Source organism: Corvus cornix, chromosome Z (assembly GCF_000738735.6).
Source record: "Corvus cornix cornix isolate S_Up_H32 chromosome Z, ASM73873v5, whole genome shotgun sequence".
Lineage (NCBI taxonomy): Eukaryota > Metazoa > Chordata > Aves > Passeriformes > Corvidae > Corvus > Corvus cornix.
Genome location: NC_046357.1, coordinates 3,089,322 through 3,116,897, shown reverse-complemented (window position 1 = coordinate 3,116,897; position 27,576 = coordinate 3,089,322). Strand labels below are relative to the sequence as shown.

Below are 27,576 nucleotides of genomic sequence, written 5' to 3'. Positions count from 1 at the left end.
TTTCATAATTTAATGTAAAGCTTTATGTGAGGTAGTTTCATTTAAATCTATTCTGGTATTTTACTTGGATGAGATTTGATTTTGGTATGAAAAACAATTAATATTGCATCTTCTTTAGAGCTCTTGTTTATAGATTATCCTATCTCTTTCTCAGTGCTTTGGTTTGGGCTTGGGTTTGGTTTTCGGAGGCGGGTGATATGTGTTGGTATTTTTCTTCTTTTTAAACACAAGAGGCTACTGAGTGTTTAACATTTTTTCTTCTTCTTATCAATGTCAGGACAGAAGAAGTCATCCAGGGTCAATGAAGTATCTGATCAGTATTAATAATAACGTGAAAGCATAGCAGAATACAAAGCATTTAAACACAAATGAAGAAAAAACCCAAACGAGACAACGCTATAAATCAAAGCCAAAAAATGTAGCTATTTGAATTTTCAATTAAAAACATTGTAAGATAAATGTATGGATTAGTCAGATTCTAGAGCTCATGGGTGAATAAGAGAGGTTAAACCACAACAGGAGGGTAGTTATACAAGTAGTATGAAGCAAAAAGAAGTCAATGTTCATGTACAACATACACTGCAGTCTATACCCATGCCCAATCACTCAAAACTAGACAAGATGAATGATTTTTTTGCTTACTACCTCATTAGTCTAAAAAAGGGCAATTATATTGGAACTTATATTAGATTGGTTGCCCTTTCCTTTCCCATGTGTCCTTGCATCATCTTTACAAGTCATCACATCAAATCACATAAACACCATTCTAAAAACCATCACATGAAAACATTCAATGATTATATACAACACTTTATTTTTCCATCAACTGAAAAATCACTAAAGTTCCTACCTCAATAAAAAACTGCAATCTAGTTAATAACAAAGTTTATTTTCCAAAGCTTTAGTCACTACAGATATGCAAGAGTAGTATTTTTGTACTCAATACAATACAATAACAATGGCTACAGAAAAGACTAAGATTACAAAAAATGCCAGCATTGAGTCAGAAGGTAACTCTCAACTGACATAATTTAGAAGCTGTTGAGAGCAACAGAACAGAGACCCATTAAAAACCTTGATAAAGGTCTGAAAAAGTGAAGACAGATACTGTAAGGCAATATAGCATAACACAGTATGGGCAGTTTTGGAAGCATGCAGTGAAAGGTGCAGACTCACCATCTGCTGCACTTTGCACAGAAAGATGTGTCAGCATTCCTAAGTGTTTATCTTGAAGCCAATAAATTTGTTTGCAAAGGCTCCAAGAAACAAGGCATAACACATTCTTGACAGGATACCTCTCTGTTAGTTCCAAATGTTTGCAAGAACATGTACAGGAGGAGTGGTGTTATTCTGAATTTTGCCTCTACAGAATACAAGAAAATACTAAAGGAAATTGAGAAGACTTCAAGCAATCCAAAAAATCTAAACCATAAAAGCAATGCAGAAAGTATGATTTTTAAAAAGGACTGGTTAACATCTTTGTCTATTACATGAACTGGCATCTTAGAAAAGCATCTTTGAGATTTTTAAGCATCTTTAAAAAATCTTCCACAATGCAAATCTTGATATAAAACCAAAGCACAAGAAATGATGGCTGATACTAAGAAAGCTTATTATGAAACCTAAGTATGTTCCAGCCCCGAAGTATGAGTACTGGTGTTGTTTTGTTTTCAAGCGCATGTGTATGTCACACTACTTGTGAAAAGCTTCAAGGCGCAATCTCTTTGGATCTTCTGGGTGTCTCAGGACTATTCCATATCGCAGCAGCAGCTCAATATAAGGTGGCCAAAATGACTCATTGATTGTTACATAAGGTTCATGTGGTGTGGTCATTAATTTGTTTATCAGAATCTGGAAGACCAAAAGGGTAAGATTTAGGAAATTAACAAAACAGCTAGATTTTTATCTCCTTTAACCAAATTTACACAAATTATTGTAATGTAGGCAATATAAGAAATAAAGGACTACAGAAGAAATATAAGAGCTGTTCAAAGTAGAAGTAAAGGACTTCCAACTAACTTCATAACATCTTTTTTGATGTAAAAAATTAGAACCAGAATCCTCCTTTTATCCAGAATAAATATAGACTAAATTCCTTATCTCAATACAGAATTAGTTAATGGAGTTAAAAACAAAATCAATTTTGTAATTCTTTTTCAGTTCATGGAGACCGTGTTCATGGCCTCATGATATTGCTCATGGGGAATATTGCACACATTACAGATTAAATAATCTTACCCATTCCATGGTGCTCTTTCTATTCATCCTAGATGCTTCATCTTTCTACTCAGAGCTTTTAAATGTTATACTTTCCCAATTTCAGTAAGTACAAAATATTGTCTGCTAAAGACAAACTCAAAATCCTTTTACTACCAGATTTTTCTTTTTGTAACTCACTGCTACTAAAAAAAGACCCAAGTAAACAACTGCTCTTCTTTTTCAGAAAATTCTGCAGAATTGTTCTAGTTAATATCTTCTGTACTTCCAATTATGAGAATTTACTCCAAATGCATTATTTTAGACAAATTTTTACTTGTCTTTTCTGACACCTGATATTCCAAAATAGCCTTTATGGCTGTAACTCTTATGTGTATCTAAGAAAACATTTTCAAATTTAACAGGGACTTGAAGTGAGAAGCACACTACTCAACAAAGAAAAACCTTCCAGATTACAAGAGTAAGGGACATTGACACTTTAGGTCAGGATAGTTAAAATTTGAAATTAGTCTGAATTTTTCAAATAGTGTGTTCTTCCAAATGGAAGTCAGACATTACTTGAATATGTTCACATTTTCAGGAGATTAACAATATCAGAAAAAATATGAAGGGCAATTTCAAACCATTAGAAGAACTTTAAAGTTCTTGTTCCATGAGGGCTGTGGCTATTCTAAATTCTGATCTATTTTCAAGCTCTGCCTGATTTGGCATTAAGGGGTATGCTGAGATATGTGAAGCATGTAAAATGATTTTGATCATGTAAAACCTGGGCTTTAAATTAAAGTACAACAATATCATAGTGATCAGATAATAGCATCTTAGTACCAGAAAGTTTTTATCCGTCAAGTTTTGCCTCAAGAAAAGAATTTTTTCCCCAGGGCCATCTTACATATAGATGTTTAGAACTGTCTAAGGAGGAGGAACAGGAGAATTCACTTCAAATGCTACATTTAAGACAAGAAGGAAAATTATGCTTTGCAATTCAAATTTATAAATTGCACCGCAAATAAAAATTCATACTAAGCAATGCTTGCATACTTATAAAATCAATTAGGAATGCATGAATTGGATTAATTGATTTCTTCATATGAGTTAATAATTCTGTAAATACACAAGACTATTGGTCCTTCTGAGGCTACACATTAATCGGTCCTTCTGTAACTGTTAATGTATATTTCAGAAATATTTTTCTTGAAACAGTACAAAATAGAGCATGAAATGGGCCAGGTTTTTTTGTTAAACATAGTATTTGTCTCTCCTAACATGAGCCACTAAGGCGCATAAAACTTCTTTGAACTAAACATTATAAAATCAAGAAATAAGAGACAACCATTCTCCAGCCTAAACTGAACATTATTGCCACACCTCTTGTAAAAATTGGGGGTTTAATTTGATAGGAATTAAAATAGGAAACTGATTTAGATTCATAGAATGGTTTGGGCTGGAACGTACCTTAAAGATCATCTGGTTCCAACCCCCTGCCATGCGCAGGGACACCTTCCACTAGGTCAGGTTGCTCAAAGGTTGCTCAAAGCCCCATCCAACCTGGCTTTGAACACTGCCAGGGATGGGGCATCCACAGCTTCTCTGGGCAACCTGTTTCTGTGCCTCAGCACCCTCGCAGTAAAGAATTTCTTCTCAACAGCTTATCTAAATCTCTCTTAATTTAAAACTATTCCCCCATGTAAAAAGTTGCTCTTTTTATAGGCCCCCTTTCAGTACTAGAAGGCTGCAATGAGGTGTCTCCCTGCAGTCTTCTTGAAGACACAACATTCATAATCATCCTAGATTAACTATATGAATGCCCTATACTGTTATTTATCTTTAAAATAAACACTTTATTATTATTATTATTATTATTATTACTATGATCATCATCATTGTTACATCTGAGTACTTAAAAATTCCTCAAATCTCTACATAGTAGAAACATCTTACCTCTAAAATTTCTTGCATTGTTATCAGTTTCACAGCTGGCTCTGCAGAAGAGTTCTGGAAAGATAACCAGCCCCCCCCAGTCAAATTAACAAAACCCCAAACCAGTCAGGAAAAATGTTAATTGATGAAGTAAAATAATCACACAATTATTTGATTGCATAGTACTCAATAGATGAAAACTTTTACTTAGATTTAGTCCTGACAGAAATACAAGGTAGCACTTAAATCTACGAGTTCAAAATCCTATGCTTCAAATGTAACATTTTTTGAATTATTAAGTGAGATTAATCTAAAGTGATCATAATGTTTCTGTCTGTTTTAATTTAAATAAAACCAAGTAGATCACATTTATAACGTAGTACAGAAGGTTCTGTGAACAAGATTTGTTGGGGAAAAAATATTTTACATGAGCTTTAAATAAATGTTTAGAATACAAATTTGACACAACTCAAGACTTCATTTCATAGTGCTTTAGAGTATTTTTTCATGACTTGACAATGAATACTCATTTGCTTTGCATTCAACTAAAAAATTTATCTTATCAAGGTTAAGAAACAGAACAGTTAAAGACTTTGGGTGGAAAAAAGAGGCAATGATAAAATATCACTAGAAAATTACTTGTTTTCCTTTGTAGCAAGCAAATCAAGCCATTTGTCTATAAAGTGATAGAAATTCCTTTGGCAGCAAAGGATCTGCTTGTACTGTTGCACGGTAAACCTGATTCTTTAATTTTTTGGTTTTATTCTTTTTTCCTATGCACTTCATTTCAACAAAATAAACGAGATAATATACCACTGGCTTTCTCAGCATTGATGTTGGATATGTCAATTTAGGTCCTAAGATATTAACAGGTGTGCAGCACCTTATACAGGCTCCACTTCTGGAACAGAAGAAGAATACAAGCAAAAAAGAAGAATATGTAAAAGGAAAGTCCTGAATCCTTTTTTCCAATCACAGTTTGTAATATTCTCACCTGCAGAGAGTCAGAAGTTTCAGCTTCCATGGAGAGCCTGCTCCACGGAAACTCTGCAAATCCTGGAGCTACGGCCCAATAACATCTATCTATGTGCCTTTATCTTCGTACTCGGCTGAGGAAATAGAATCTACACTATCTGCAAAAAGTTCCTTAGAGCAAACATGAAGGTACTTCACAGCCTCTACTGATGTGTTTCCCTGGTCAAAATTACTACTAATACACTAAGTACCTCTAATCAATTAATGCTTATTAAGTCACTTTAAGCAGGATGCTCAGCATTTCATTATTTAGCCTGAAAGGCATCTTCTTCACCCTTCCAGTCAGACAATTTGCATAAACAATATTCCTCAACCTCTGACTCTTTATATTATTATCTTGGAAAAAAGAGTATTTTTTAATCCTAGATTTAAAATGCAAGATAATTGTCACTACAGTCACTACCTATACTAAAGGTGTTGGGCCATGACAGTGGAAGCCAACCTGAGCTGCTGTGACCCAGTCTTCACTCCCACTCCCAATCTGACATGCATGTGCCAGGTGACAGGAGGCTGGAACCACACCAGTGAGGCTTGGAGCAGTTCAGACTATGCCGCAGCCATGTCCTACAGACATCAACCCTGTACATTTGCCCTCACACAGAACCACTGTGAACACAAGATGCCTCCACAAAGTGAAGCAAAATTACTGATGTGCAGAGTTAAGAGTTCGGTGCCAGACTGTTGAACCAGCCTCACTGCTGATAATAGAAGTGAATAAGGGATTCTCCTGAATCAACATAGCAGCAAATTTAATTGCCAGTGATTACAACGTGTATTTCCGACACTCAGTAAAACAATGTAGACAAAAATGGCTGGCTGTCCTGCCTTCTCAATTATTCACTTAGATGCAGATTAAGGGGGGATCTGTAGTTAAGCCAAGTGATCCAAGTGAGTCAAAAGATATGTCTCGGTTTTGAAAGACAGGTGTCTGCTAAGGAAGGCAGAGGCCCCCCCTTGAAGTGGCAGATATAATCCCTTTTCCCTCCAAGTTATTATATTTTGAAATCAAGGGCCTTTAGGCAAAGATGTGGGAAATAGGAATAACAGTTCTTTACTCTCTCTCTCTATATATATGTATATAACCAGCCAAACAAACAACAACAACTATGGCAGTAACAGCAATCACAAACCCAGTGCCAGCCTTCTCGGCTGTCGGGCCCTTTCCCCTCGGGTGCAGTTCCGCTCGCAGCCGGCAGGGGCGCTGGCGGCTCCCGGTGAGCAGGGCAGGTGCGATGGTTCCCCCGCGGCTGCAGGGGGCGCTCCAGAGCGAGCTCGGGACACACGCGGCACTGGGGGCCTGGGATCCTGGGAAGGGATGGGACAAAGGCTTCACAAACCCCTGGGCAGCTGATCCCGGACTCTCAGGAACAGCAGGCTGGACGGCAGGCTAGAACGGCAGGCTGGAGCGGCAGGACAACGCAAATCCCGGGTGGCAGACGAGATGTATCCAGATGGGAGAACCCCACGGAGGCCCAGGCAGGCAGGGCGAGCAGGGCTACAGCGTAGCGAAAGCTCGAAGCAGCAGCGGAACAGGGCAGCCACAGCTCGGTCTCCAGCAGGGCAGGGAAAGCGGCTTTTGGGGTCCCGGCGTTGTTTCCAGCAGGAAGAAAGAACGGCCAAAAAGAAAGAAGCAGCAGCTCCTTTCTCTGCAGCTTCTCTCTCCGGACGCTCAGAGCGAACTGACCCCACACCCAGGTGTAGACAAAGGAGTAGCCAGGCCCGCCCCACTCCCCTTTTTGTCTTTCTTAAGTACAGCTATTTGTCCCCTAGCAACATGCATATGGGAGAAAATTCCTTTAACAGGAAAAAACTAAGACTAAACTAAAACCCCAACATTATCCACCCGAATTTTTTCCCATACTAACATGTTACATGAAACTTAACTTTTTTAACCATATAAATCTATGCATTACCCAAATTATATACAAATATACATGCTGATACTGATACAAGTACAGAGCCATGGGTAGTTCACCCTAAAACAAGGTCCCCTTGAGGTAAGCATCGGGTCTCTCCATCCTTTTGCATCACCCACCAGGTGCAACAACAACAACCCCACGGATGGGTTTGTCTTTGCTCAAGGCAGACTTTACCCAAACAGTTTTTCCAAGCATACCTCTTATGTGCACCACTGGAACCTTATCTCCATCTGTTGTTTGTAGGGGTTCGGATTGGGCAGGGCCTGCTCGGCTGGTGGAACCTCGGGTGTTAACTAACCAGGTGGCTCTTGCTAAATGCATCTCCCAGTTTTTGAAAGTCCCCCCACCCAGTGCCTTCAAGGTGGTTTTAAGCAATCCATTACACCGCTCAACCTTCCCAGCTGCTGGTGCATGGTAAGGGATGTGGTACACCCACTCAATGCCATGTGCTCTAGCCCAGGTGTTTATAAGGCTGTTCTTGAAATGAGTCCCATTGTCAGACTCGATTCTCTCAGGGGTGCCATGCCTCCAAAGGACTTGCTTTTCCAGGCCCAGGATGGTGTTCCGGGCAGTAGCATGAGGCACAGGGTAGGTCTCCAGCCACCCAGTGGTGGCTTCTACCATTGTGAGCACATAGCGCTTGCCTTGGCGGGTTTGAGGCAGTGTGATGTAATCAATCTGCCAGGCCTCCCCATACTTGTATTTGGACCACTGCCCACACTACCACAGGGGCTTCACCCGCTTGGCCTGCTTGATCGCAGCGCATGTCTCACAATCATGGATAACCTGGGAGATACTGTCCATGGTTAGATCCACCCCTCCGTCTCGTGCCCACTTATAGGTGGCATCTCTGCCCTGATGGCCTGAGGCATCATGGGCCCATCGAGCTAGGAACAGTTCTCCTTTATGTTGCCAATCCAAGTCTATCTGGGACACCTCTATTTTCGCAGCCTGATCTACCTGTTTGTTGTTATGATGTTCTTCATTAGCCCGGCTCTTGGGGATGTGAGCATCTACATGACGGACCTTCACGGATAGCTTCTCTACCCGAGTGGCAATGTCTTTCCACTCTTCAGCAGCCCAGATTGGTTTTCCTCTGCGCTGCCAGTTTGCCTTATTCCACCTTTCCAGCCAACCCCACAGAGCATTGGCTACCATCCATGAATCAGTGTAGAGGTAGAGCTTTGGCCACTTCTCTCTTTCAGCTATGTCCAGAGCTAATTGGACAGCTTTGAGCTCAGCAAATTGGCTCGATCCACCTTCTCCTTCAGCAGCCTGTGCAACTTGTCGTGTGGGGCTCCATACAGCGGCTTTCCATTTCCGGCTAGCGCCTACAATTCTGCAGGAACCATCAGTGAAGAGGGCGTATTGTCTTTCACTCTCTGGTAGCTCATTATATGGTGGGGCTTCTTCGGCACGTGTCACCTGCTCCTCTTCTTCTTCAGAAGATAACCCAAAAGTCTCACCTTCCGATCCCAGGGAGACTTGGGTTTCCAATTCAGGCGCGCTGCATGATGAGGGCGATCCATTTGCTCCAAGTAGCGTCGGTGGCGTGATGCGTGGAAGGAACCTTTCCTTTGAACATCCACCCCAGCACCGGTAGTCGGGGTGCCAGGAGGAGTTGTGCCTCTGTGCCGATTACTTCTGAGGCAGCCTGGACTCCTTCATAAGCTGCCAGGATTTCCTTCTCTGTGGGAGTGTAGTTGGCTTCAGATCCTCTGTAGCTTCGGCTCCAGAATCCCAGTGGTCGGCCCCGAGTCTCACCAGGCACCTTCTGCCAGAGGCTCCAGGACAGACCATTGCTCCCGGCTGCAGAGGAGAGCACGTTCTTCACCTCTGGTCCTGTCCTGACTGGGCCAAGGGCTACGGCGTGAGCAATTTCCTGAAGGCTTGCTGCTGTTCAGGGCCCCAGTGGAAATCGTTCTTCTTGCGGGTAACCAGGTAGAGAGGGCTCACGATCTGGCTGTACTCGGGAATGTGCATCCTCCAGAAACCTATAGCGCCTAGGAAAGCTTGTGTTTCCTTCTTGTTGGTCGGTGGAGACATTGCTGTGATCTTATTGATGACCTCGGTGGGAATCTGACGTTGTCCATCTTGCCACTTTACTCCCAGGAACTGGATCTCTCGGGCAGGTCCCTTGACCTTGCTCTTCTTGATGGCAAAACCAGCTTGCAGGAGAATTTGAATTATTCTCTCTCCTTTCTCAAACACTCCCCCACACAATGATGTCATCAATGTACTGCAGATGTTCTGGAGCCTCACCCTTTTCTAGTGCAGTCTGGATCAGTCCATGACAGATGGTGGGACTGTGCTTCCACCCCTGGGGCAGTCGGTTCCAGGTGTACTGCACGCCCCTCCAGGTGAAGGCAAACTGAGGCCTGCACTCTGCTGCCAGAGGAATGGAGAAGAATGCATTGGCAATGTCAATAGTGGCGTACCACTTTGCTGCTTTGGACTCCAGCTCGTACTGGAGCTCCAACATGTCTGGCACGGCAGCGCTCAACGGTGGAGTCACTTCATTCAGGGCACGATAGTCCACAGTCAATCTCCATTCCCCGTCAGACTTGCGCACAGGCCAGATGGGGCTGTTGAAGGGTGAGTGGGTCTTGCTGACCACCCCTTGACTCTCCAGCTCGCGGATCATCTTGTGGATGGGGATCACAGCATCTCGATTTGTCCGATACTGCCGGCGGTGCACTGTCGAGGTGGCAATTGGTACTCGTTGCTCTTCCACTTTCAGGAGCCCAACTGCAGAAGGATTCTCAGATAGTCCAGGCAGGGTGTTCAATTGCCTAATGCCCTCTGCCTCCACAGCAGCAATCCCAAATGCCCACCTGAGTCCTTTTGGGTCTTTGTAATAGCCATTCCGGAGGAAGTCTATGCCCAGAATACACGGGGCCTCTGGACCAGTCACAATCGGATGCTTTTGCCACTCCTTCCCAGTCAGGCTCACCTCAGCTTCCAAAAGGGTCAACTGCTGTGATCCCCCGGTCATCCCAGCGATGGATACAGGTTCTGCCCCCACATGTCCCGATGGCATTAAAGTACACTGTGCCCCAGTATCAACCAATGCATCATATTTTTGTGGCTCTGATGTGCCAGGCCATCGGATCCACACCGTCCAGAAAACTCGGTTCTCCCGTGCCTCTTCCTGGCTAGAGGCAGGGCCCCTCTAGCCCTGGTTATCATTCTTTCCCTGGGCGTACATGCTCGAGGTACCTTCAAGGGGATCCGACATATCATCCTCCCTTCTGTAATACCTGGCAGCTCGGTCACGGGAGGCTGAGGCTACCTTCACCTTAGCGGAACCCCCTCGGTTAGTGCCTCCCTCCTTGAGTTCACGCACCCGCGCTGCCAGGGCAGAGGTGGGTTTCCCATCCCACCTTCTCATGTCTTCCCCATGCTCACACAGGAAAAACCACAGCTCAGCTCGTGGGGTGTACCCTCTCTCTCTAGCAGGGGGACGACGGGCTCTGACTTGGGGGCCTGTGACTCGCACTGGTGCCACACTGACCCTCCTCATCTCCTCCCTCATCTCCTCCCTCATCTCCTCCCTCATTTCCTTCCTCATCTCCTTCATCTCCTCTTTGAGGTCCTGGACCACAGCAGACATGAGCTTTCAGCGGGCCATTGATCATGCTGTCGTAATGCCTGAGCTTGTTGGCAACAGAGCCCACTGTTTCTCGGGTATTGTCAGCATCAATCGTTGCAATGAAGGTGGTGTATTGCGATGGTCCTAGCCTTGCCAGGTTCCACATCATCTGTCCTGTGCACCTGACCTTATCGGGGTCATTATCATGCTGTCCATCCTTCCCAAAGAGTACCTCTAATATTGCCACCTCTCTTAGCTGTTGGATCCCTTGCTCGAGTGTCTTCCACTGCATTCTATGATGATACTCCTGCATTCTTTCTTTGTGAATGAACCTTTCTCTTACACTCGTTAAGAGCCGCTCCCAGAGAGAGAGAGGCCCTGGCTCCCTCACAAATATCTGGTCCACACCTGGGTCCTGGGTCAACGATCCCAGATACCTTGCCTCACCACTATCCAGTTGCACACTTGTGCCCATAAGGTCCCAAACCCGAAGCAGCCAGGTGGTATAAGGCTCACGCCCCCCTCGCACAATGTCGTTTCGAATAGCACGGAGACTGTCGTGCGACAGGGACTCAGTGATGATTTCTGGCTCTGGCTCTCCTGCTGGTTTTGAGGGCCCTGGTTGCCCATCATCATTAACTGGTCGTACTGATTGGTCTTACACTTCCTCCTTTGCACAGGGGCGACTGCTGCTGGCTGTGGTTGTCCTTGTGGTTCAGCTGAAGCCTGGACGGTTGTAACATCCGTGGGTTCCACTGCTGCACCATCAGACTCACCCTCTTTGGGGCAGGGAGAGGGTTTTTCACTAGCTGAGGAGGTGTATTCCCTTAGCAATTGGCATATCTCCTGGCGCACCTGGCCCATCTCCTTGCGCACCTGGCCCATCTCTTGGCACATCTCCTTGCGCACCTGGCCCATCTCCTGGCATATCTCCTGGCGCACCTGGCCCATCTCCTGGCATATCCCCTGGCACACCTGACCCATCTCTTGGCACATCTCCTGCATCCCTTTTGCCAGTACCCCCACCCAATTTGGGTAGTCCATTTCTGAGGTGGACTGTTGGGCGGTATCAGTCTGTGGGGCAGGATCTCTAGTGTCTGGGGCTGTGGCAGGCTCTGGCTCTGGGGTAGGATCTCTAGTGTCTGGGGCCGTGTCAGGTTCTGGGGCAGGATCAGGCTCTGGGGTAGGAACTCTACTCTCTGGGGCCATGTCAGGTTCTGGGGCAGGATCTCTAGTCTCTGGGGCAGGTGTCCGGGGAGATATCCAAGCCAATCTCAACTTATCCTTGAGTGCTAAATAGAGTAGGCCTATCAGCAGCAGATGGTTAGTACTCAGAGGGAATTTAAACCCTTCGAAAATTGATGGGGTGGGCCCAAACAACTGGTTGAAGGGTTGGGAGAAAACTTCCCCTGGTGTCATTTCCTCACAGAAGGCACCATTTTTAACATAACCCCAAAAACATGCACTCAGTGTGTGATAGCCCTTTATCCACGTGCCCACATTCCGGAGGAAGTTAAAAACCCATGAATTCCTCACCTTCTCGACCCATAACGCAAGCTGGATAACAGCAATGGTAGCCTTAGTCAGAGGACCCATATTCAAGTAAGGAGCTGCAAAGGGGAAGAATATAGCCATGGCCACATGCCACCCGAACCAGGGTAAACTAGACCACACAGTGCTGCCTAACAAGGTTCCTATATCTGGCACACAAAATAAAGTTATCCAGGAACTGTTATTCCTTTTTCACCTCTCTCTCTTAATGCCCTCAGGCCTCACGTTGGGCGCCAAGATCTGTCTCGGTTTTGAAAGACAGGTGTCTGCTAAGGAAGGCAGAGGCCCCCCTTGAAGTGGCAGATATAACCCCTTTTCCCTCCAAGTTATTATATTTTGAAATCAAGGACCTTTAGGCAAAGATGTGGGAAATAGGAATAACAGTTCTTTACTCTCTCTCTCTCTATATATGTATATAACCAGTCAAACAAAACAACAACTATGGCAGTAACAGCAAACACAAACCCAGTCCCAGCCTTCTCGGCTGTCGGGCCCTTTCCCCTCGGGTGCAGTTCCGCTCGCAGCCGGCAGGGGCGCTGGCGGCTCCCGGTGAGCAGGGCAGGTGCGATGGTTCCCCCGCGGCTGCAGGGGGCGCTCCGGAGCGAGCTCGGGGAGCACGCGGCACCAGTGCCCTGGGATCCCGGGGAAGGGATGGAACAAAGGCTTCACAAACCGCTGGGCAGCCGATCCCGGACTCTCAGGAACAGCAGGCTGGAACGGCAGGCTGGAACGGCAGGCTGGAGCGGCAGGCTGGAACGGCAGGCTAGAGCGGCAGGCTAGAACGGCAGGCTGGAGCGGCAGGGACAAACGCAAATCCCGGGTGGCAGACGAGATGTATCCAGATGGGAGAACCCCACGGAGGCCCAGGCAGGCAGGGCGAGCAGGGCTACAGCGTAGCGAAAGCTCGAAGCAGCAGCGGAACAGGGCAGCCACAGCTCGGCCTCCAGCAGGGCAGGGAAAGCGGCTTTTGGGGTCCCGGCGTTGCTTCCAGCAGGAAGAAAGAACGGCCAAAAAGAAAGAAGCAGCAGCTCCTTTCTCTGCAGCTTCTCTCTCCGGACGCTCAGAGCGAACTGACCCCACATCCAGGTGTAGACAAAGGAGTAGCCAGGCCCGCCCCACTCCCCTTTTTGTCTTTCTTAAGTACAGCTATTTGTCCCCTAGCAACATGTATATGGGAGAAAATTCCTTTAACAGGAAAAAACTAAGACTAAACTAAAACCCCAACAAGATATAGAAAAGCTATGAGTTCACAAAGCATGAAAAGAAAGAAAAAAACTGGTCAGAAAACAAACTGTGTTTAAGAGTTCAGGAAATGCATAAATAAAATTTAGGCTAAGGGAAGATAAAACCTTGTGTTGAAATTAATCAGTCTTTTTTTGTTTAAGTGATTGGCGACAGCCAACATGGCGTCATTAAAGACCAACTGCACCCAACAAATTTAGTGGCCTTCTTCAACAGAGTTACAGTGTTTGTGGAAAAGGGAAACTGATATCATCTACTCGGACTTGTGCAAAGCATTTGACACTGTCCCACATGAGATCCTCGTTTCTAAACTGGAGAGACTGAGAGCAAAATGTCATATTTACTAACAGCAGGAAACAAACGCATGGGTATGCAGAAAAAACTAAGATTCAACAAAATAAGATGTTTAAATACTTTGAAAATGGACATCATGTCTTGACATCTCCATTTGATCTTGACATCTCTTTGGTGATGGGTATGAGCTAGTAGTTTTGTTTATAATATTGTTTCTTAGCACGTTGCAAAAAAGATGAATCCAAGTGAAAACAAACATAGAAAATGGGTATTACTACGATACACTAGGGAATTGAAAAATACTATCTTACAGGAGAACAAAAAGGCACTGCTAGTTCAATTAGCAAAACAAAGAAAGAGGGTATGAGATTGCTGCCTATAAATATATCAAGGCCAATAAACACAAGAAAGAAACTGAGCTATTCTAAGGAAAATTCTGGTGTAAGAATACCAGTGGATCTGTGTTAGACATGGATAAATTTAGACTGGAAGCTATGAGACAGTTTCTAACCATAGTACTGACGTACTAGAAGAAAAGACACAGTAGAAACAGTAGTAGAAAAAATTATTTGTTCTAAAATGGAGCTCAACAATAATATTGAAGAAATTATATTATGTAGTTATCTGAAATAACAGGGAACTGGATTAAAGAAATCGTTTCTACTTCTGTAATGTTAAGTGTGCCTGAAATCAAAATCAAGCTCTGCCTTTTTTCATAGCTTTTTTGTATCTATCAAATAGTAATGGTAATAGTTTTATTTTTACTGCACACTTTGAATTTATTATGCAAAATACTCCCTGCCTGCCTATTTTCCCTGAAGTTTTAAGATAATTTTTGACCCAGTTTTCCTGAACAAAATCTGATGGTTAACATTCCAAACTACGCTATAATTATAAACACTTTTCCTTATTGTTCCAAAAACATTTTTAGACAATTAAAATTTGCTTGCCAAGGAAAATAGGAATCTACTTGCCCAGTCAAGTAAAAAAGAAAATTAGTCAATTTGGACTGAACCCCACACCATTTCCAAATTTGGCATAGCTTGCAGTTCAGTAAGAAATACAATACATTGCTATGCATCTCATTGGGTAAAGGATATATGCATTAAGGAAAGAAAATACCCAGCTGGAAACAGCCTTAAATAATATAAAACAACCTAAAAACCAGAAGTGAAACCTAGAGGATCAACTGTAAGAACTATGCTTATTTCAAAATACAACTGCAGATTCAATGGTAGTGACTTTAAACAGATATTGCATCTAATTAAACATAAATTGAACATTTCAAATTTAGTAAGTAAAGAAAAGCCTTACCTTGTTCTTAGTATTTTCACCTGTCTCTGGACAGGGAAAATGTTCATCCAGGAATTCACCCAAAGCACTCAAAAGTTCTTTCTTATAGGTCTTTAATGTCATTATTTTATTTTTCAGTTCATCAAATCCTCTGACTTTCAAACTAATAGTAAAAACATAGCAATAGAACATGGGATCAAATGAAGTAATTAAAAAGTCCTCTATATGTAAAAAAAATCCCCACTTATTATCTCTTATTATAAATTCAACATTTTTAATCACAGGATATAGCAGCATTACTTCCATGTTTCAAATATAGACTACTGAGCAATTATTTGATCTATTAAACAAAACAAGGAATACATATTAAGAGTTTTGTTGCTCATTTGCTCAATATTTAAATTCTTCAATTTATAACTCAAAAATGTAGAAATACCTTTCTGTGGAAGATTGTTCAACTTGGGTATTTTTCTCTTCTTCAGCTTTATTAAGAGTATCTAGCACCTGTTCCTGTTCCTCACACCACTGCTGTTCTCTTTGAAACATGAAAAGTAGGAAATGGCACAAAAGATAAATAGTTTCCCTGGACAGTCAAAAAAAATTGAAAAAAAGCTTACAGCATTCCTAAATCCAAATTATTGTATTACCTTTCCAGATCTTCTTCCAGCTTTTTATTCTTTAACTGAACTGTTAACAGCAGCATTTCAAGATCACTTTTTATTTTCTGCAACTATAAAAAAAGAGAAATTAAACTACTTTTTGCAGGTAGCCCAGTATTTGCTCTGTGTAAGGCTACATCTGTAAATCTGATAAAGAGGGACAAAATCATCTGCAATTTCTTAATAAACATTAAAATCCAGTTTAAAATGCAGGAGCTATTCAAAATGTCACTGTAACCAGTTGCTCATTAGTGTCTTCTTGAAGCTTACAGAGCTTGAAGCAGATTGTGGAGCACACATATGAACTGCTCAGCTGATGAACAACTGATGAGAAAACGTCTACAGCACCAGGGCTCTATTTTCTAAATTACTGCAGCTGCTGGCAAGAAGGAATCCTTACTAACTGTACCAACATAAAATGTGTAGAAAATGAAGATGCTGCAAAGGAAGACAAACTGCATCCATGAACTACATGATCATCAGTGCTAAGGACATATCTGGGACAGGAAATACGTACAAATTAAACTACTGTAGTCATAAGCTATAGGCATTGCTGAATCTAGGGAACAGTGGACTCTCAGTGGGCTGGGTCTTTCATTACAGAATCACAGAATGGGTAAGGCTGTGTTGAGGAACACATTGAGCAGGTAGCTCAGGGTGCAGCTGCAGTGGGAGCTGCAGGTTGAGCTCTGGCAAGAGCCCCTGGAAAGAGGCCATGAACTGCCTACTCTTTGCAGAACAAGGGGCCCGGGGACCTGTGGCCCTGCCAGGTGAGGGGACACTGAGACATGGTTGATGACACCTGGACTTTTCCATGTTTACACTGTGAGGGTATAAAAGCCTTTTGGGTTTGAGGGTATAAAATTCCTTTGTTCTGGGTCCCTCCTCAGAGGCATCCAGCTCAAGCTGTTATTTTGTTATTATGCCATAATTAAATTATTTTAAGGATCAGGATGTGTGAGCCTAAGGGAAGAAGGAGACCTGGAGTTGAGCTGGTAAGGAAACCTGATCCGACTGTGTGAGTGTGGGGTGTGTATCTGCAAATGGGCTTAGTGCCTGACACAGTGGCTCCTGGATTGTTGGACAGGGAAATTTCCTCAACCATTGTGTGGGACCACTGTGGGTCATCTGGTCCAACCTCCCTACTCAAGCAGGGTCACCCAAGAGCACAGGGCACAGGTTGCATCCAGACAGTTCTTGAGAAACTCCACTGAGGGAGACTCCACAACCTCTCTGGGCAACCTGTTCCAGTGCACAGTGAAGAAGCTCTTCCTGATGTTCTTGTGCATCCCATTGACTCTTGTCCTATTGCTTGGCATCACCAAGAAGAGCTTGGATCTATCCTCTTCAGATACTCATTTCAGTTGATGAGGCCCCTGTTAGAGCACTATGTTCTTCTACATAATAAAGTTTCTAACAGTTTCCGCTTTTTCTATTATAAGCCTATGACTTGGATGTATTTTTTCTGCTTCCATACAAAATAGGAGCACTTGAGAATTTAGCTCAAAGAAATAAAAATTCTGAAAATATGCTACAGAAGCAAATATGCTCCATATATACAACATCTGAAAAAAACTGGAATCCTCAAACATCAGACCAACATGCCATATCTATACAGGCAAATCAAAGTGTGTAATCTAACAACTTTTTGATAGTGACTCTTAACAGCAGTTGAGTTTGCTGTTGTGAGTGATACTAGAAAGCATTACACATAGGAATATTCTCAAGTCACATAGCATTCCTGTGTCCCATCAATATAGTGTAATGTTACCTACAAGACATTCTTGATTTGCTCTTTCTTCCAATGGAGGAATTCAACAAACTACTTGAAGTTATTGCCACAGAACTCAATGTCTAAGATAACTGACTTTTCCCTGTAGCACATATTACATAATTTTTTATTATGAAATGCAATATATTATAACTTCTTGTTAAAAAAAATACACACGAGTATCTTAAAGGCAGGTGTCAGAGGATAGGGTCAGGCTCTTCTCAGTGGTGCCAACTGATAGGACAAGGGGCAACAGGCACAAACTAAAATACAGGAAGTTCCGTCTGAAAATTAGGAAAAACTGTTTTACTGGAGGGTGACTGAGCACTGTAACAAGCTGCCCAGAGAGGCTGTGGAGTCTCCTTCTTAGAAGATATTCAAAAGCCACCTCGACACAATCCTGTGAGGCACTCAGGGACAGGGTTTGGATTTGGATGGTTGGACTTGAGGATCTTAGAGGTCTTTTCCAACCTAAACTATTCTATGATTTTGTCTCCAGAGGTCCGTTCCAACTCCAGACATTCTGTGACAGAGTCCACTTAGCAATTAAAATTCAGCCATGGATCATCTTGAAACAATTCTGAGTGGATCTTCTTGCCCAAGCACTTGTGCAATGTTAAATGAAGGTAATCTTGAAAAGTACAGTGTGTAGGCTTCAGCCCTGGAAATGGGCCCTGTTGCATGATGTTAAAGATGATGGCTAAATCTTTGCAAGGCATGGTAATCACTCTCCTTGGCACGAGACTTCTGTCTCCTGGTGGCACCCAGAACAATGGGACTCCAATCCTGAGTGAGGCCTTGGAGCATTAATGTAGCAGGGATGTTGATTATCACACCATTTTTGTTGCGTGCAGATGAGTTTGTGGAGCTACTGTGATTAGATGGCATATCCAGAGGCAAAATACTGTTTTATTGTGCATTACCCACTGACTTGTGCAGTAAGTCAATTTAAACCTCATTCATCACAACTAGGAAATTTTACTAGTTATACTACAGGAAAAAAAAAGCATTAGAACAACAAAAATGGCTGAAGGAAAATACACAGTATTTTAGCAGTAGTCCACCCTAGGAACAGTCACAGGAAAATGCAGTAATTGTATATACTGATTTTCTTTTTTCCCAAAAAAAATTTTATTATCTCTTACAAACAAAAATACTTACCTCTTCTTTTCCTAATTCTAACAGTACATCCGGATTGGTAGAAATTACTGAAAAATAAAATGAATAGGTTATTTTTTGCACTGGATGATAAAGGTTTATTGATACTGAAAAGCAGCCTGGCTAGAGAGAAATCTGTGTACCTTCTAAAAAACATTTTGGCTGTCAGCAGCAGTTTAACCACATGCTGTGGTATCCTGCTGGGTTAACCTACTAACGCTATTCAGCAAGTTAAATTAGACTGAAAAAAGTGCAATGTTAATGCTTGTGTGTCATTTTTTATACTGAACTACCTCCAAGTACACTGGTGTAGGTACATAATGAATGAACACCACATTTCCATATACTTCAAGACAACTGAGCCTGATTTTTTCAGCAGAAGGCATTCAAACAACATTACCAATGTGGGCAATCAAATTATTCCAGTCTTCCAATTCCTTGTTAAACAGCCTCCCAAATGCTTGATCAGGACTACAGAACCTAGTTTTAATAACTTCAGAAGCAAGTCACCATTCTTATTGTTCACAAGAACAGCTATATACAGGGAGATGAAAGGTCCGGCAAGGCCAATACCCTAACTCCAACCCTGAGCAACAGCAATATCTAAGGGAAAGCAAAGCACAATTCAGGAACATAGAAATGTTTCCCCAGAATGCTTCTACAAAATGCAGTGATTTATGACTCATGCATTTTCAGAATAAAAATTGAATTATTGTATTTTACAGCATTCAACAGACTCCAGTCAATTCTCGGATCCATGTCAACTTGCAGCTTCTGCATAAACATGACTTCTTTAAACTATTTCAATACACTAACAGGAGATATATGAAAGCTATTCTAACAGATTTAAATCTTTTTAAGACAGATTTTTTTGTGCAAGTTTGGGCTTGAAATCGCTAATCTTACAAGTAATTATTTAAATAAAAGAATGCCTTTAACAAAAAGAAAACCCTTAACCCTCTCATGACAGCATTAAACATCTCCTAAATACATACAGTTGATTTAATAAATTCAGAAAAGTACTTTCTTTGGTAATGTTATATTACTTAACCTCAACAAATTTTAAGAAGCTTTAGATTAGTAGTTTTAAAAGCACTGTTTGTTTTCAGATGAAAATCAGAAAAACTACTGACTTAAAAATGCACTATATTAAATGCTTCAATAAAATTCCTTTTACTTAGAGAATTACCGTTTCTCCATCTTGACACAAAACTTGAGCTCCCAAATTAAGCTCAAGAGCTGTGGGAGATAGTGGTCTGTGCTTTATTAGAGTAAGCTTTGTTTATTTACATGAATATCCTATCTACATGTGATAAAATTCATTGGTGCACTTTTATTCACATTCATTGGCATATTTGAAAAAACCCATACAATTCTTCCCCCCGCCCCTTCCTCCTGACATGATCTTTATAAGCCCTCCCTTACCAATTATTATCAATTTCTACAATTGCTGTATAATACTTCTTTATTTCTAGATACCTAATCCTGAGCTCATACTTCCCATTCAATGTTCACATTGCGTGAGTATCAGAATAGAAGGCCCTGTCTTCCTGGAAAAGGAATCATTCACCATAATTTAGTGAAGGAACAATGCAGATCTAAAACCTTGGGACAACACACTTATGACAGCTGCTGCTGTAAATTCATGGGTTGCTCATGGGTTGCTCAATCCACTATCAGTTAAATCTTTTTCAGTTGTTTTCACAATCACTACACTCTCAAAAGTCAAACATCAGACAGAATTGCCTAGCGATACACAGTACAATTACTAAGCAAAATACTACCAGATGCTAGGAATGTAAAAGCAACACTATGCACATGTTTATACAGAAACTCATACTAAAATAAAACAAGGTATTTGGCAGAATACTGCTATTTTGCAAAGAAAAACAGAAATTGTGCAGAGACCACAACTGCTTTAAATGGTTTAAAATATGGTTGCTTTCACTTCCTTATTTTGCAAAGGTAAAAGTTAAATTCTATTTTTATAAGCCAAATGCCTTTTAAAAAGTTTTAATTCAGCTGATTTAGCAGACCTAGAGCTACTTAAATAATACCAGAAAGTGGGAGTGAAAAAGAGACTAAAGTAAAAGCTTCACAAAAATAAAATCTGCATCGTGAATTCAAGTCTGTTTGCCAATATTGTGCTCAAAAAAATGTAGAACTACCAAGTTATAACCTCCGAAAATAAGGTTTAAGATTGAAATGCTGACAGGCCCCCATTTACAGGAAATGAACTGGCCACTACTAAAAGCAGAAACCAAAGTAACAAGACAGCCTGACATTCATGCTCCATTAGTAAATTGTATTAAATCAGTATTTCTGCTATTTCTAGTTAGATAAAATCAGACAGTGTTTTCAATTAAGTAATTCCTCCTTCAAAACAAATAGTAGGTAGAAAGAAGCCAAGACAGAGAAATAAGCAAAGTGGACTCCTTCTTTTCATACAAGCACCATAACTATATTCTAATTCTTAGCAGCAACTTTTTTTTCTTCCACTGGAAAGGGAGCCAAAAAAGGCAAAAATTTGGCTGCAACATATTAATTATAAATAGATAATTTCTCTATTACAAAATTAAGATTCTAATAAGAAATATTATCATCTGGGAATAAGTAAAAATGGTTGAACAAAGCAAGTCATCAAGCCAAAAAAATAGGCCAAGGATATTTTTAAGCCAATAGCTTGAAGTTAAATATACATATTTTACTAAGGAAATCTAATAGCCAGGTATTTTACCCAGATAAAAACTAGGTGCTTTCAATTAATTTGCTTTAAACCAGCAGCTTATTCATGAACAGCAGCCAGGAACCAGAATGTCCCAAATTCATTCAATGACATGCCTTTGGTCTACATACCTCAGCAGCATTGGAGGTTGACAGTTCTTGGAGTGAGGCTTACAACACTGAACTATGAATTTATTCTAATAGAGCAAAAATATCTATTTATAAGAAAGAAAAATATTTTTTTTCCCAGCGTCTCTTATTCGATGGTGATATGCAGCAAGTATACAGACTTTGAAAGAATTTGGAGAACTGCCTCTAATGTTGATCTGAAAAGGTACTTCCATTTGGCTAAATGACAAAACATTGGAAATTATCATGTGCTGTCTAAAACACATTCCTCTAATTTTGCAAATACTATAAAACCAAGCCTCTACTGGCATAAAAATACTCAAATGAGTCGATATATTAATTTAAAGATTAACTAGAAGTTGTACTGGACTGACAGGTGCTAACAGGTCCTTGACAGGAGACATAACCGGGAGTACTACCAGAATATTAATGATAGTGTAGTGTGAACCGTTTTAGGAATCACCATATGGGACATCTGAAAACAAAGATTACTTTACTCACACTTAGATCCTGAATACTTTTATTTCCAGTGTCTGGCCACATCAGCCTTGCAAGAGAGTGAAATCAGTCAGCACTGATGCTTATGTACAAAGAGAATTTTGAAGAACTGAGGAATTCATACCTTTTGACTGATAATGCCTAACAAATGTAAGAACTACCACTAGTCTCAGTGGTTTGTGCTTCTCAGGATCAGCAAGCATTCTGGACTCCTGTTGTTCAAAAATTCTAGTGTCTCTTACCACTTTATCTTGACCTGAAATCTCCAATCCCTGTTAATTCAAAATACGTATTTTTCTACAGTATAGTGGGCTTAGCACTAAAAGTCTAAGTTTCAACTAGCACATCATAAAACAACATACCTTTGTAAAATATTAATTTAAAAAAATCAGAGGATGTATGGTTAAAAATACATCTAGGCCAATTACTGTTAGCTTATTAGCAATACTTGCAAAGATGAAAAATGTATCAGTTTCTTAAAAGATAAAATGAAGACAACATTATTTGCCAAAGTAGCTCTGTTCTAAAAAGGAAATACAAATGAAAGATGGAGAAAAAACAATTACACAGAAAAGAATATGAAGGTGGGTAACAATACAATGAACTTCTCTTATTTGGTTAGGAGATCTGCTAATAGTTGCTTTTCCATTCAGCTGACTGATGAATGGTGGTATTAATCATGCATTTCTTTGTGCAGAATCATACAATTAAGTTACAGTGGAATTCACTTTTAATTTCAAGTCGACTTAGAACTGAAGTACAAAAATAATGAAGAAATGAACCATACATGCTGCTTTTTTTAGTAGCATTAAATTTATTTCAATTTTTAAGTAGTTATAAAATGAACGTACAATCAGCAGACATTCAGTATACCCATGGCCTAGATGAAAGAAACTCTGCAGAAGTTTATATAAGCACGCTTTACAGGGAAACAGTTACTTACCTTCAGGATTTCTCGATTGCCACCAAAGATAATCTACTGTTAAAGTCTTCCATCGCAGCATTAACAAGGAAAGCTGTGTAACAAGAAAAGAAACATCTCTTGAAGTGTGTTGAGTTGCATTGGCATAAACTGAGGTAGGACGGGACAGAAATTGAGTTATTAAGTTGATATAGTAGAAAGCAAAAGAGCATCTATTACAACAGAACACTAATTCCTTAAAATATTTTACAGTCATTCGCAGGGATCAAGAAATGTTTCTATTACTTTTTCAAAGGGGAAAATGAGAAAGAGTCAGAGTTGTGAAGGTCCTTCAGAGGAAGGTTCATATAAGTAAAGAAATGCTTTCTAACGTCATCTCTGAACCTCCCCTCGTGTATTTTTGAACCATTCCCACACATAATATCACTGGGTATCAGAGATAAGATACCCCTGAGGAAGCAGGTCACCCCTCAGCTCCTTCCCTACAAAATAGAGACACCCAAAGTCCTCAGCAGTTCCTCATAGGACATGGCCTTCCAGCCCTCTCAACAGCTTTGTTGACCTCCTCTGGATGCACTCAAGGACCTTCACAACCTTCTTAAATTGTGGGGTGCAGAACTGCCCTGAGCACTCCAGGTGAGGCTGCACAGCACTGAATACAGTGGGATAATCCCTCTCTTGTCACTGGCAGTGCCATGCTCAAGCTCCCGGAATGCTGTTTGCCCTCGGAGCTGCCAGGGCACACTGAGGGCTCCCACCGAGCTGCTGTCAACCAGCACCCTCAGATCCCTTCCTGCAGGGCTGCCCAACAGCCACTCCTTTCCTGCTTTATCCTTGTGCCCAGCATCGCTCTCAAGTCCTAGATGCAGAATCCATCATTCATTGTTATTAAATGTCATGCCAATGATGACTGCCCAATGTTCTAAGCCAGCTGGATCCCTCTGCAAGGCTTCTTGTCCCTCAAGAGTGTCAACAGCACTGTCCAGTTTGGAGTCATCAGCCAGCTTGCCCATGGTGGATTCCAGTCCTTCATCCAGATCACTGATAAACCCATGGAACAGAACTGGCCCTAGAACTGCACCCTGAGGAACACCGCTGGTGGCTGGTCACCAGCCAGATGCAGCCCCAGTCACTGCATCCTTCTGAGCTCTGCCCTTCAGCCAGGTCTTCACCCAGCACACTGTGAACCTGCTCATCCCACAGCTGGGCAGATGTCCAGAAGGATGCTGTGAGAGGCAGCGTAACAATGACGTTTAACAAGAAGAAATTATATATGTACTGTTTAGGAAATAGTCCAAATAAGTATTGAAGTTACACCCCCTCCCCTCCCATTTTGCTGCCTATGTTAGTCATTTATTAGTTGCATTTTTCAAAGTTACTAAGAGAAAATCTGTCCTTATCTCGATCCATGTGGCTTCAGTTATATTTCCTCTCCCCTGTCCAGATGAGGAGGGGAGTGTTGAACAGCTAAGGTGGGCACCTGGTGGGCAGATAAGATCAAACCCACCACAGATGCACCTGCGGGAACTGGTAGGTGAAGTGGCAAAGCCACTATCCATCATATTTGAAAAGTCATGGCAGTCTGGTGAAGATCCCACTGACTGGAAAAGGAGACATACAACTGTATTATTAAAAAGAGATAAAGAAAGATCCAGGAACTACAGAGTGGTCATTCTCACATCTGTGCCCAGCAAGATCATGGAGCAGATCCTCCTCAAATTATATTAAGGCAAGTGGAAAATTAAGAGGCAATTGGTGTTAAGCAACAGGACTTGAAGGGCAAACCATGCCTGACAAATTTGGTGGCCTCCTATAACAGGATTACAGCATTGGTGGATAAGGGAAGAGCTACTGATGTCATCTATTTGGGAGTTGTGCAAAGCATTTGACACTGTCTGGAACAACATCCTTGTCACTAAACTGGAGAGACACAAATTTCATGGACAGACCACTCAGTGGGTAAGGAACTGGCTGGATGGTCACACTCAGAGGTGCAGTCAACAGTTCAGCATCCAGGTGGAGATCACTGATGAGTTGCCGTTCCTTAGGCCTTGTTTCTGAGACAGGCACTGTGTAACATCTTTGTCAGGGACATGGACAGAGGGATCAAGGGCACCCTCAGCAAGTTCACTGACAGCACCAGGCTGAGTGGGGCAGTGACACGCTGCAGGGAAGGGATGGCATCCAGAGGGACCTGGACAGGCTTGAGAGCTGGGCTAGTATGAAACTCATGAAGTTCAACAAGACCAAGCACAAGGTTCTGTACCTGGGTCAGGGCAATCCCCAGCATCATTACAGGCTGAGAGCAGCCCTGACAAGAAAGACTTCAGGATCCTGGTGGATGAGAAGTTGGACACGTGCACTTGCAGACCAGAAAGCCAATCATAATCTCTGCATCAAAAGCAGCGTGGCCAGCAGGTCAAGGGAGGGGATTCTGCCCCTCTACTCTAGTAAGACCCCACCTGGAGTGCTGCATCCAGTTCTGGGGTCCCCAACATAAGAAGGATGTGAACTTCCTCAAGTAAGTCTGAAGGAGAACCACAAAGATGACTGCAGGGCTGGAACACCTCTCCTATTAAGACAGGTGAGGAAAATTGAGGTTGTTCAGCTTGGAGAAGGCTCCAGGGAGACCTTATAGAACCTTCCAGTACCTGAATGGAGCCTAAAAGAAAGGAGAGGGACTGTTTACAAGCACATGTAGTGATAGGACAAGGGAAAATGGCCTTAAACTGACAGAGGGCAGGTTTAGATTAGCTATTAGGAAGAAACTCTTTATTGTATAAGCACAGAGACACTGGAACAGATTGCCCAGAGAAGCTGCAGATGCCCCATCCCTAGAAGGGTTCAAAGCCAGGTTGGATGGGGCTTTGAGCAACCTGATCTAGAGGAAGGTGTCCTGCCTATGCCAGAGGGGTTAGAACTAGGAGATGTTTAAGGTCCTTTCTAACTCAAGCCATTCTGTGATTCTATGGTCTTAACAGAAAATTAAGTACTTTTTAAAAAACCACTGTCTTACCTTGGCATCTGATTGTAGCAGTGTGTCTGTTCCTAGAAGCATTAGCTTGCTCTGACACTTGATAGAAAACAAAACACAAAGAAAGTTTGTTTACTCTTCTCTTTTGTAAGAAAAAGCACAAGTCTTAGAAATTTCAACATAACTTTTAAAATATAGGAATAAAAGAATTTTAACTTAGATCCTACCACATCCCTTATACCCTAACCCAGAAGAGCAAATTAAGAAATATTTTGAAATCATAGCACAGTAAAGTAGAACTTAATTAACCAAGAAGTAGAAAAGCAGCAGCTAAAGAAAAATGCATCATTTGAGTAAAAAGGCAAGTTATGAGGGAGAAGTTCATATGGGGAAAGGCATTGAACAGATGAAGAAAGAACATGAGAAACTGGGAAGAAAAAGGGAAACAGGGAAGCTACTGAGAAGTTAACACACTTTCTGCTACTCTTCTGGATCTCCGAGAAGAGCAATCACATTATAGTACACATTTTTAGTTTTAAGTAATTTAGGGCAGTATACTGTAAAATTCAGAAGCAGTCTTATTTTTGGGAGTACACTATATCAGCTCCCATGACTGCAACGGGGTATATATACAGTCTGAAATTCAGGCCACCACGAATATCCAAAGCATAAACAGGAGACACTTGCTAAACTCTCGTTTTTTCCCGTCACCAATTTAACCTGCCTCATGACAAGGCAGGATGTATTCTACTAAACAGCAGAACTACTAAGCAGTACTTTGGAAACCTTGCTGTTAACGTTTGGATACCAGAACACTATACAGGATTTCTCCCACAAAAACTGCTCATGATGACATACAATTATTGGAACATTACATGTAACCATATAACCTAAGAGCTAATTAAAAGACTATTAGTTTAAACCTTTTGCTGAAACATCAGTGCATCCAGGATGGAAAATCAAAGTAATAAAAATCCTACTGTTTTTATCAACTTCCAAAACTAACACATCACTTCCTGTATTATTTTGGGCATGGTGGGAATGAGATACAAGACATCAAATATTTTCAATTAAATTCAAAATAGTAAACATTCAAATTTACCTTCTAATTTGAAAATTTGAAAGAAAGTTCAGGTCCTCTAAAACGGTGCCAAACAAAAGTTCAGAAACTTAAACACAGACTTGCCCGCTACTTGTTACATGCAAACTTACCCGAATACTCAACAAGAAATAAAGTCATGTTAGTCTTTTTGAATCAAATTCTGTAAAATTACTGCACTGTGAGTTGTCTGTACTCTGTTCTACTCTAAATTTGGAAGTACTTTTACTTCAGTTTCTGATATTTTAATACTTTGAACCTACAACTCAGAACTCCAGCAAATAGCATGCAAGTACCGTACAAAATTGAGTGAAGCGATTAAGACCCTGAAATTAAAATTTAGAACATGACTTTTCATCAAACTCAGCAGAATCTTAAAAGAAATAACAGTATTCCCACAGAACTGATAGAAGTTCATGTTTTCTGGGAATGCTGTAAATAAAAATAACCAGCCCTAAAGTGTTATTGTTAGCATACTGCACCATGTATCAGAGAGAAATATTAACCATGACAATGTAACTGTCAGTTTACATAAGCCTATGCAAACATCATTGTCCTCCTCTGCCTCTCTCTCTTCCCTAT

The 27,576-nt window shown here is 41.6% G+C and overlaps 2 protein-coding genes across 3 annotated transcripts in view; both read right to left on the bottom strand.

Moving 5' to 3' along the window:
• Positions 1–789: 789 nt before the first annotated feature.
• The window catches only part of CENPK (centromere protein K), a 30,761-nt gene continuing 3,974 nt past the window's right edge, over positions 790–27,576 (bottom strand). Inside the window, exons 3-10 of the mRNA XM_039566998.1 lie at positions 25,938–25,994; positions 22,943–23,015; positions 18,652–18,698; positions 15,708–15,790; positions 15,497–15,595; positions 15,082–15,223; positions 4,156–4,209; positions 790–1,851 (exon numbers count right to left, since the gene is read on the bottom strand). Of these exons, the coding sequence (XP_039422932.1) occupies positions 1,693–1,851; positions 4,156–4,209; positions 15,082–15,223; positions 15,497–15,595; positions 15,708–15,790; positions 18,652–18,698; positions 22,943–23,015; positions 25,938–25,994 (714 nt within the window). The 3' untranslated portion in view covers positions 790–1,692. The remainder of the gene's footprint in view (positions 1,852–4,155; positions 4,210–15,081; positions 15,224–15,496; positions 15,596–15,707; positions 15,791–18,651; positions 18,699–22,942; positions 23,016–25,937; positions 25,995–27,576) is intronic.
• Positions 9,907–12,546, bottom strand: LOC120411499 (coiled-coil domain-containing protein 86-like). 2 transcript variants are annotated; one of them, XM_039566996.1, is made up of 2 exons: positions 11,590–12,546; positions 9,907–11,535 (listed from the first exon to the last, which is right to left on the bottom strand). In XM_039566996.1, the coding sequence occupies exons 1-2, from the start codon at positions 12,313–12,315 to the stop codon at positions 11,101–11,103; spliced, it is 1,161 nt and encodes a 386-aa protein (XP_039422930.1). In that variant the 5' UTR covers positions 12,316–12,546; the 3' UTR covers positions 9,907–11,100. The 2 variants fall into 2 exon arrangements, with proteins under 2 accessions (XP_039422930.1, XP_039422931.1); XM_039566997.1 differs by having other exon boundaries at positions 11,623–12,546.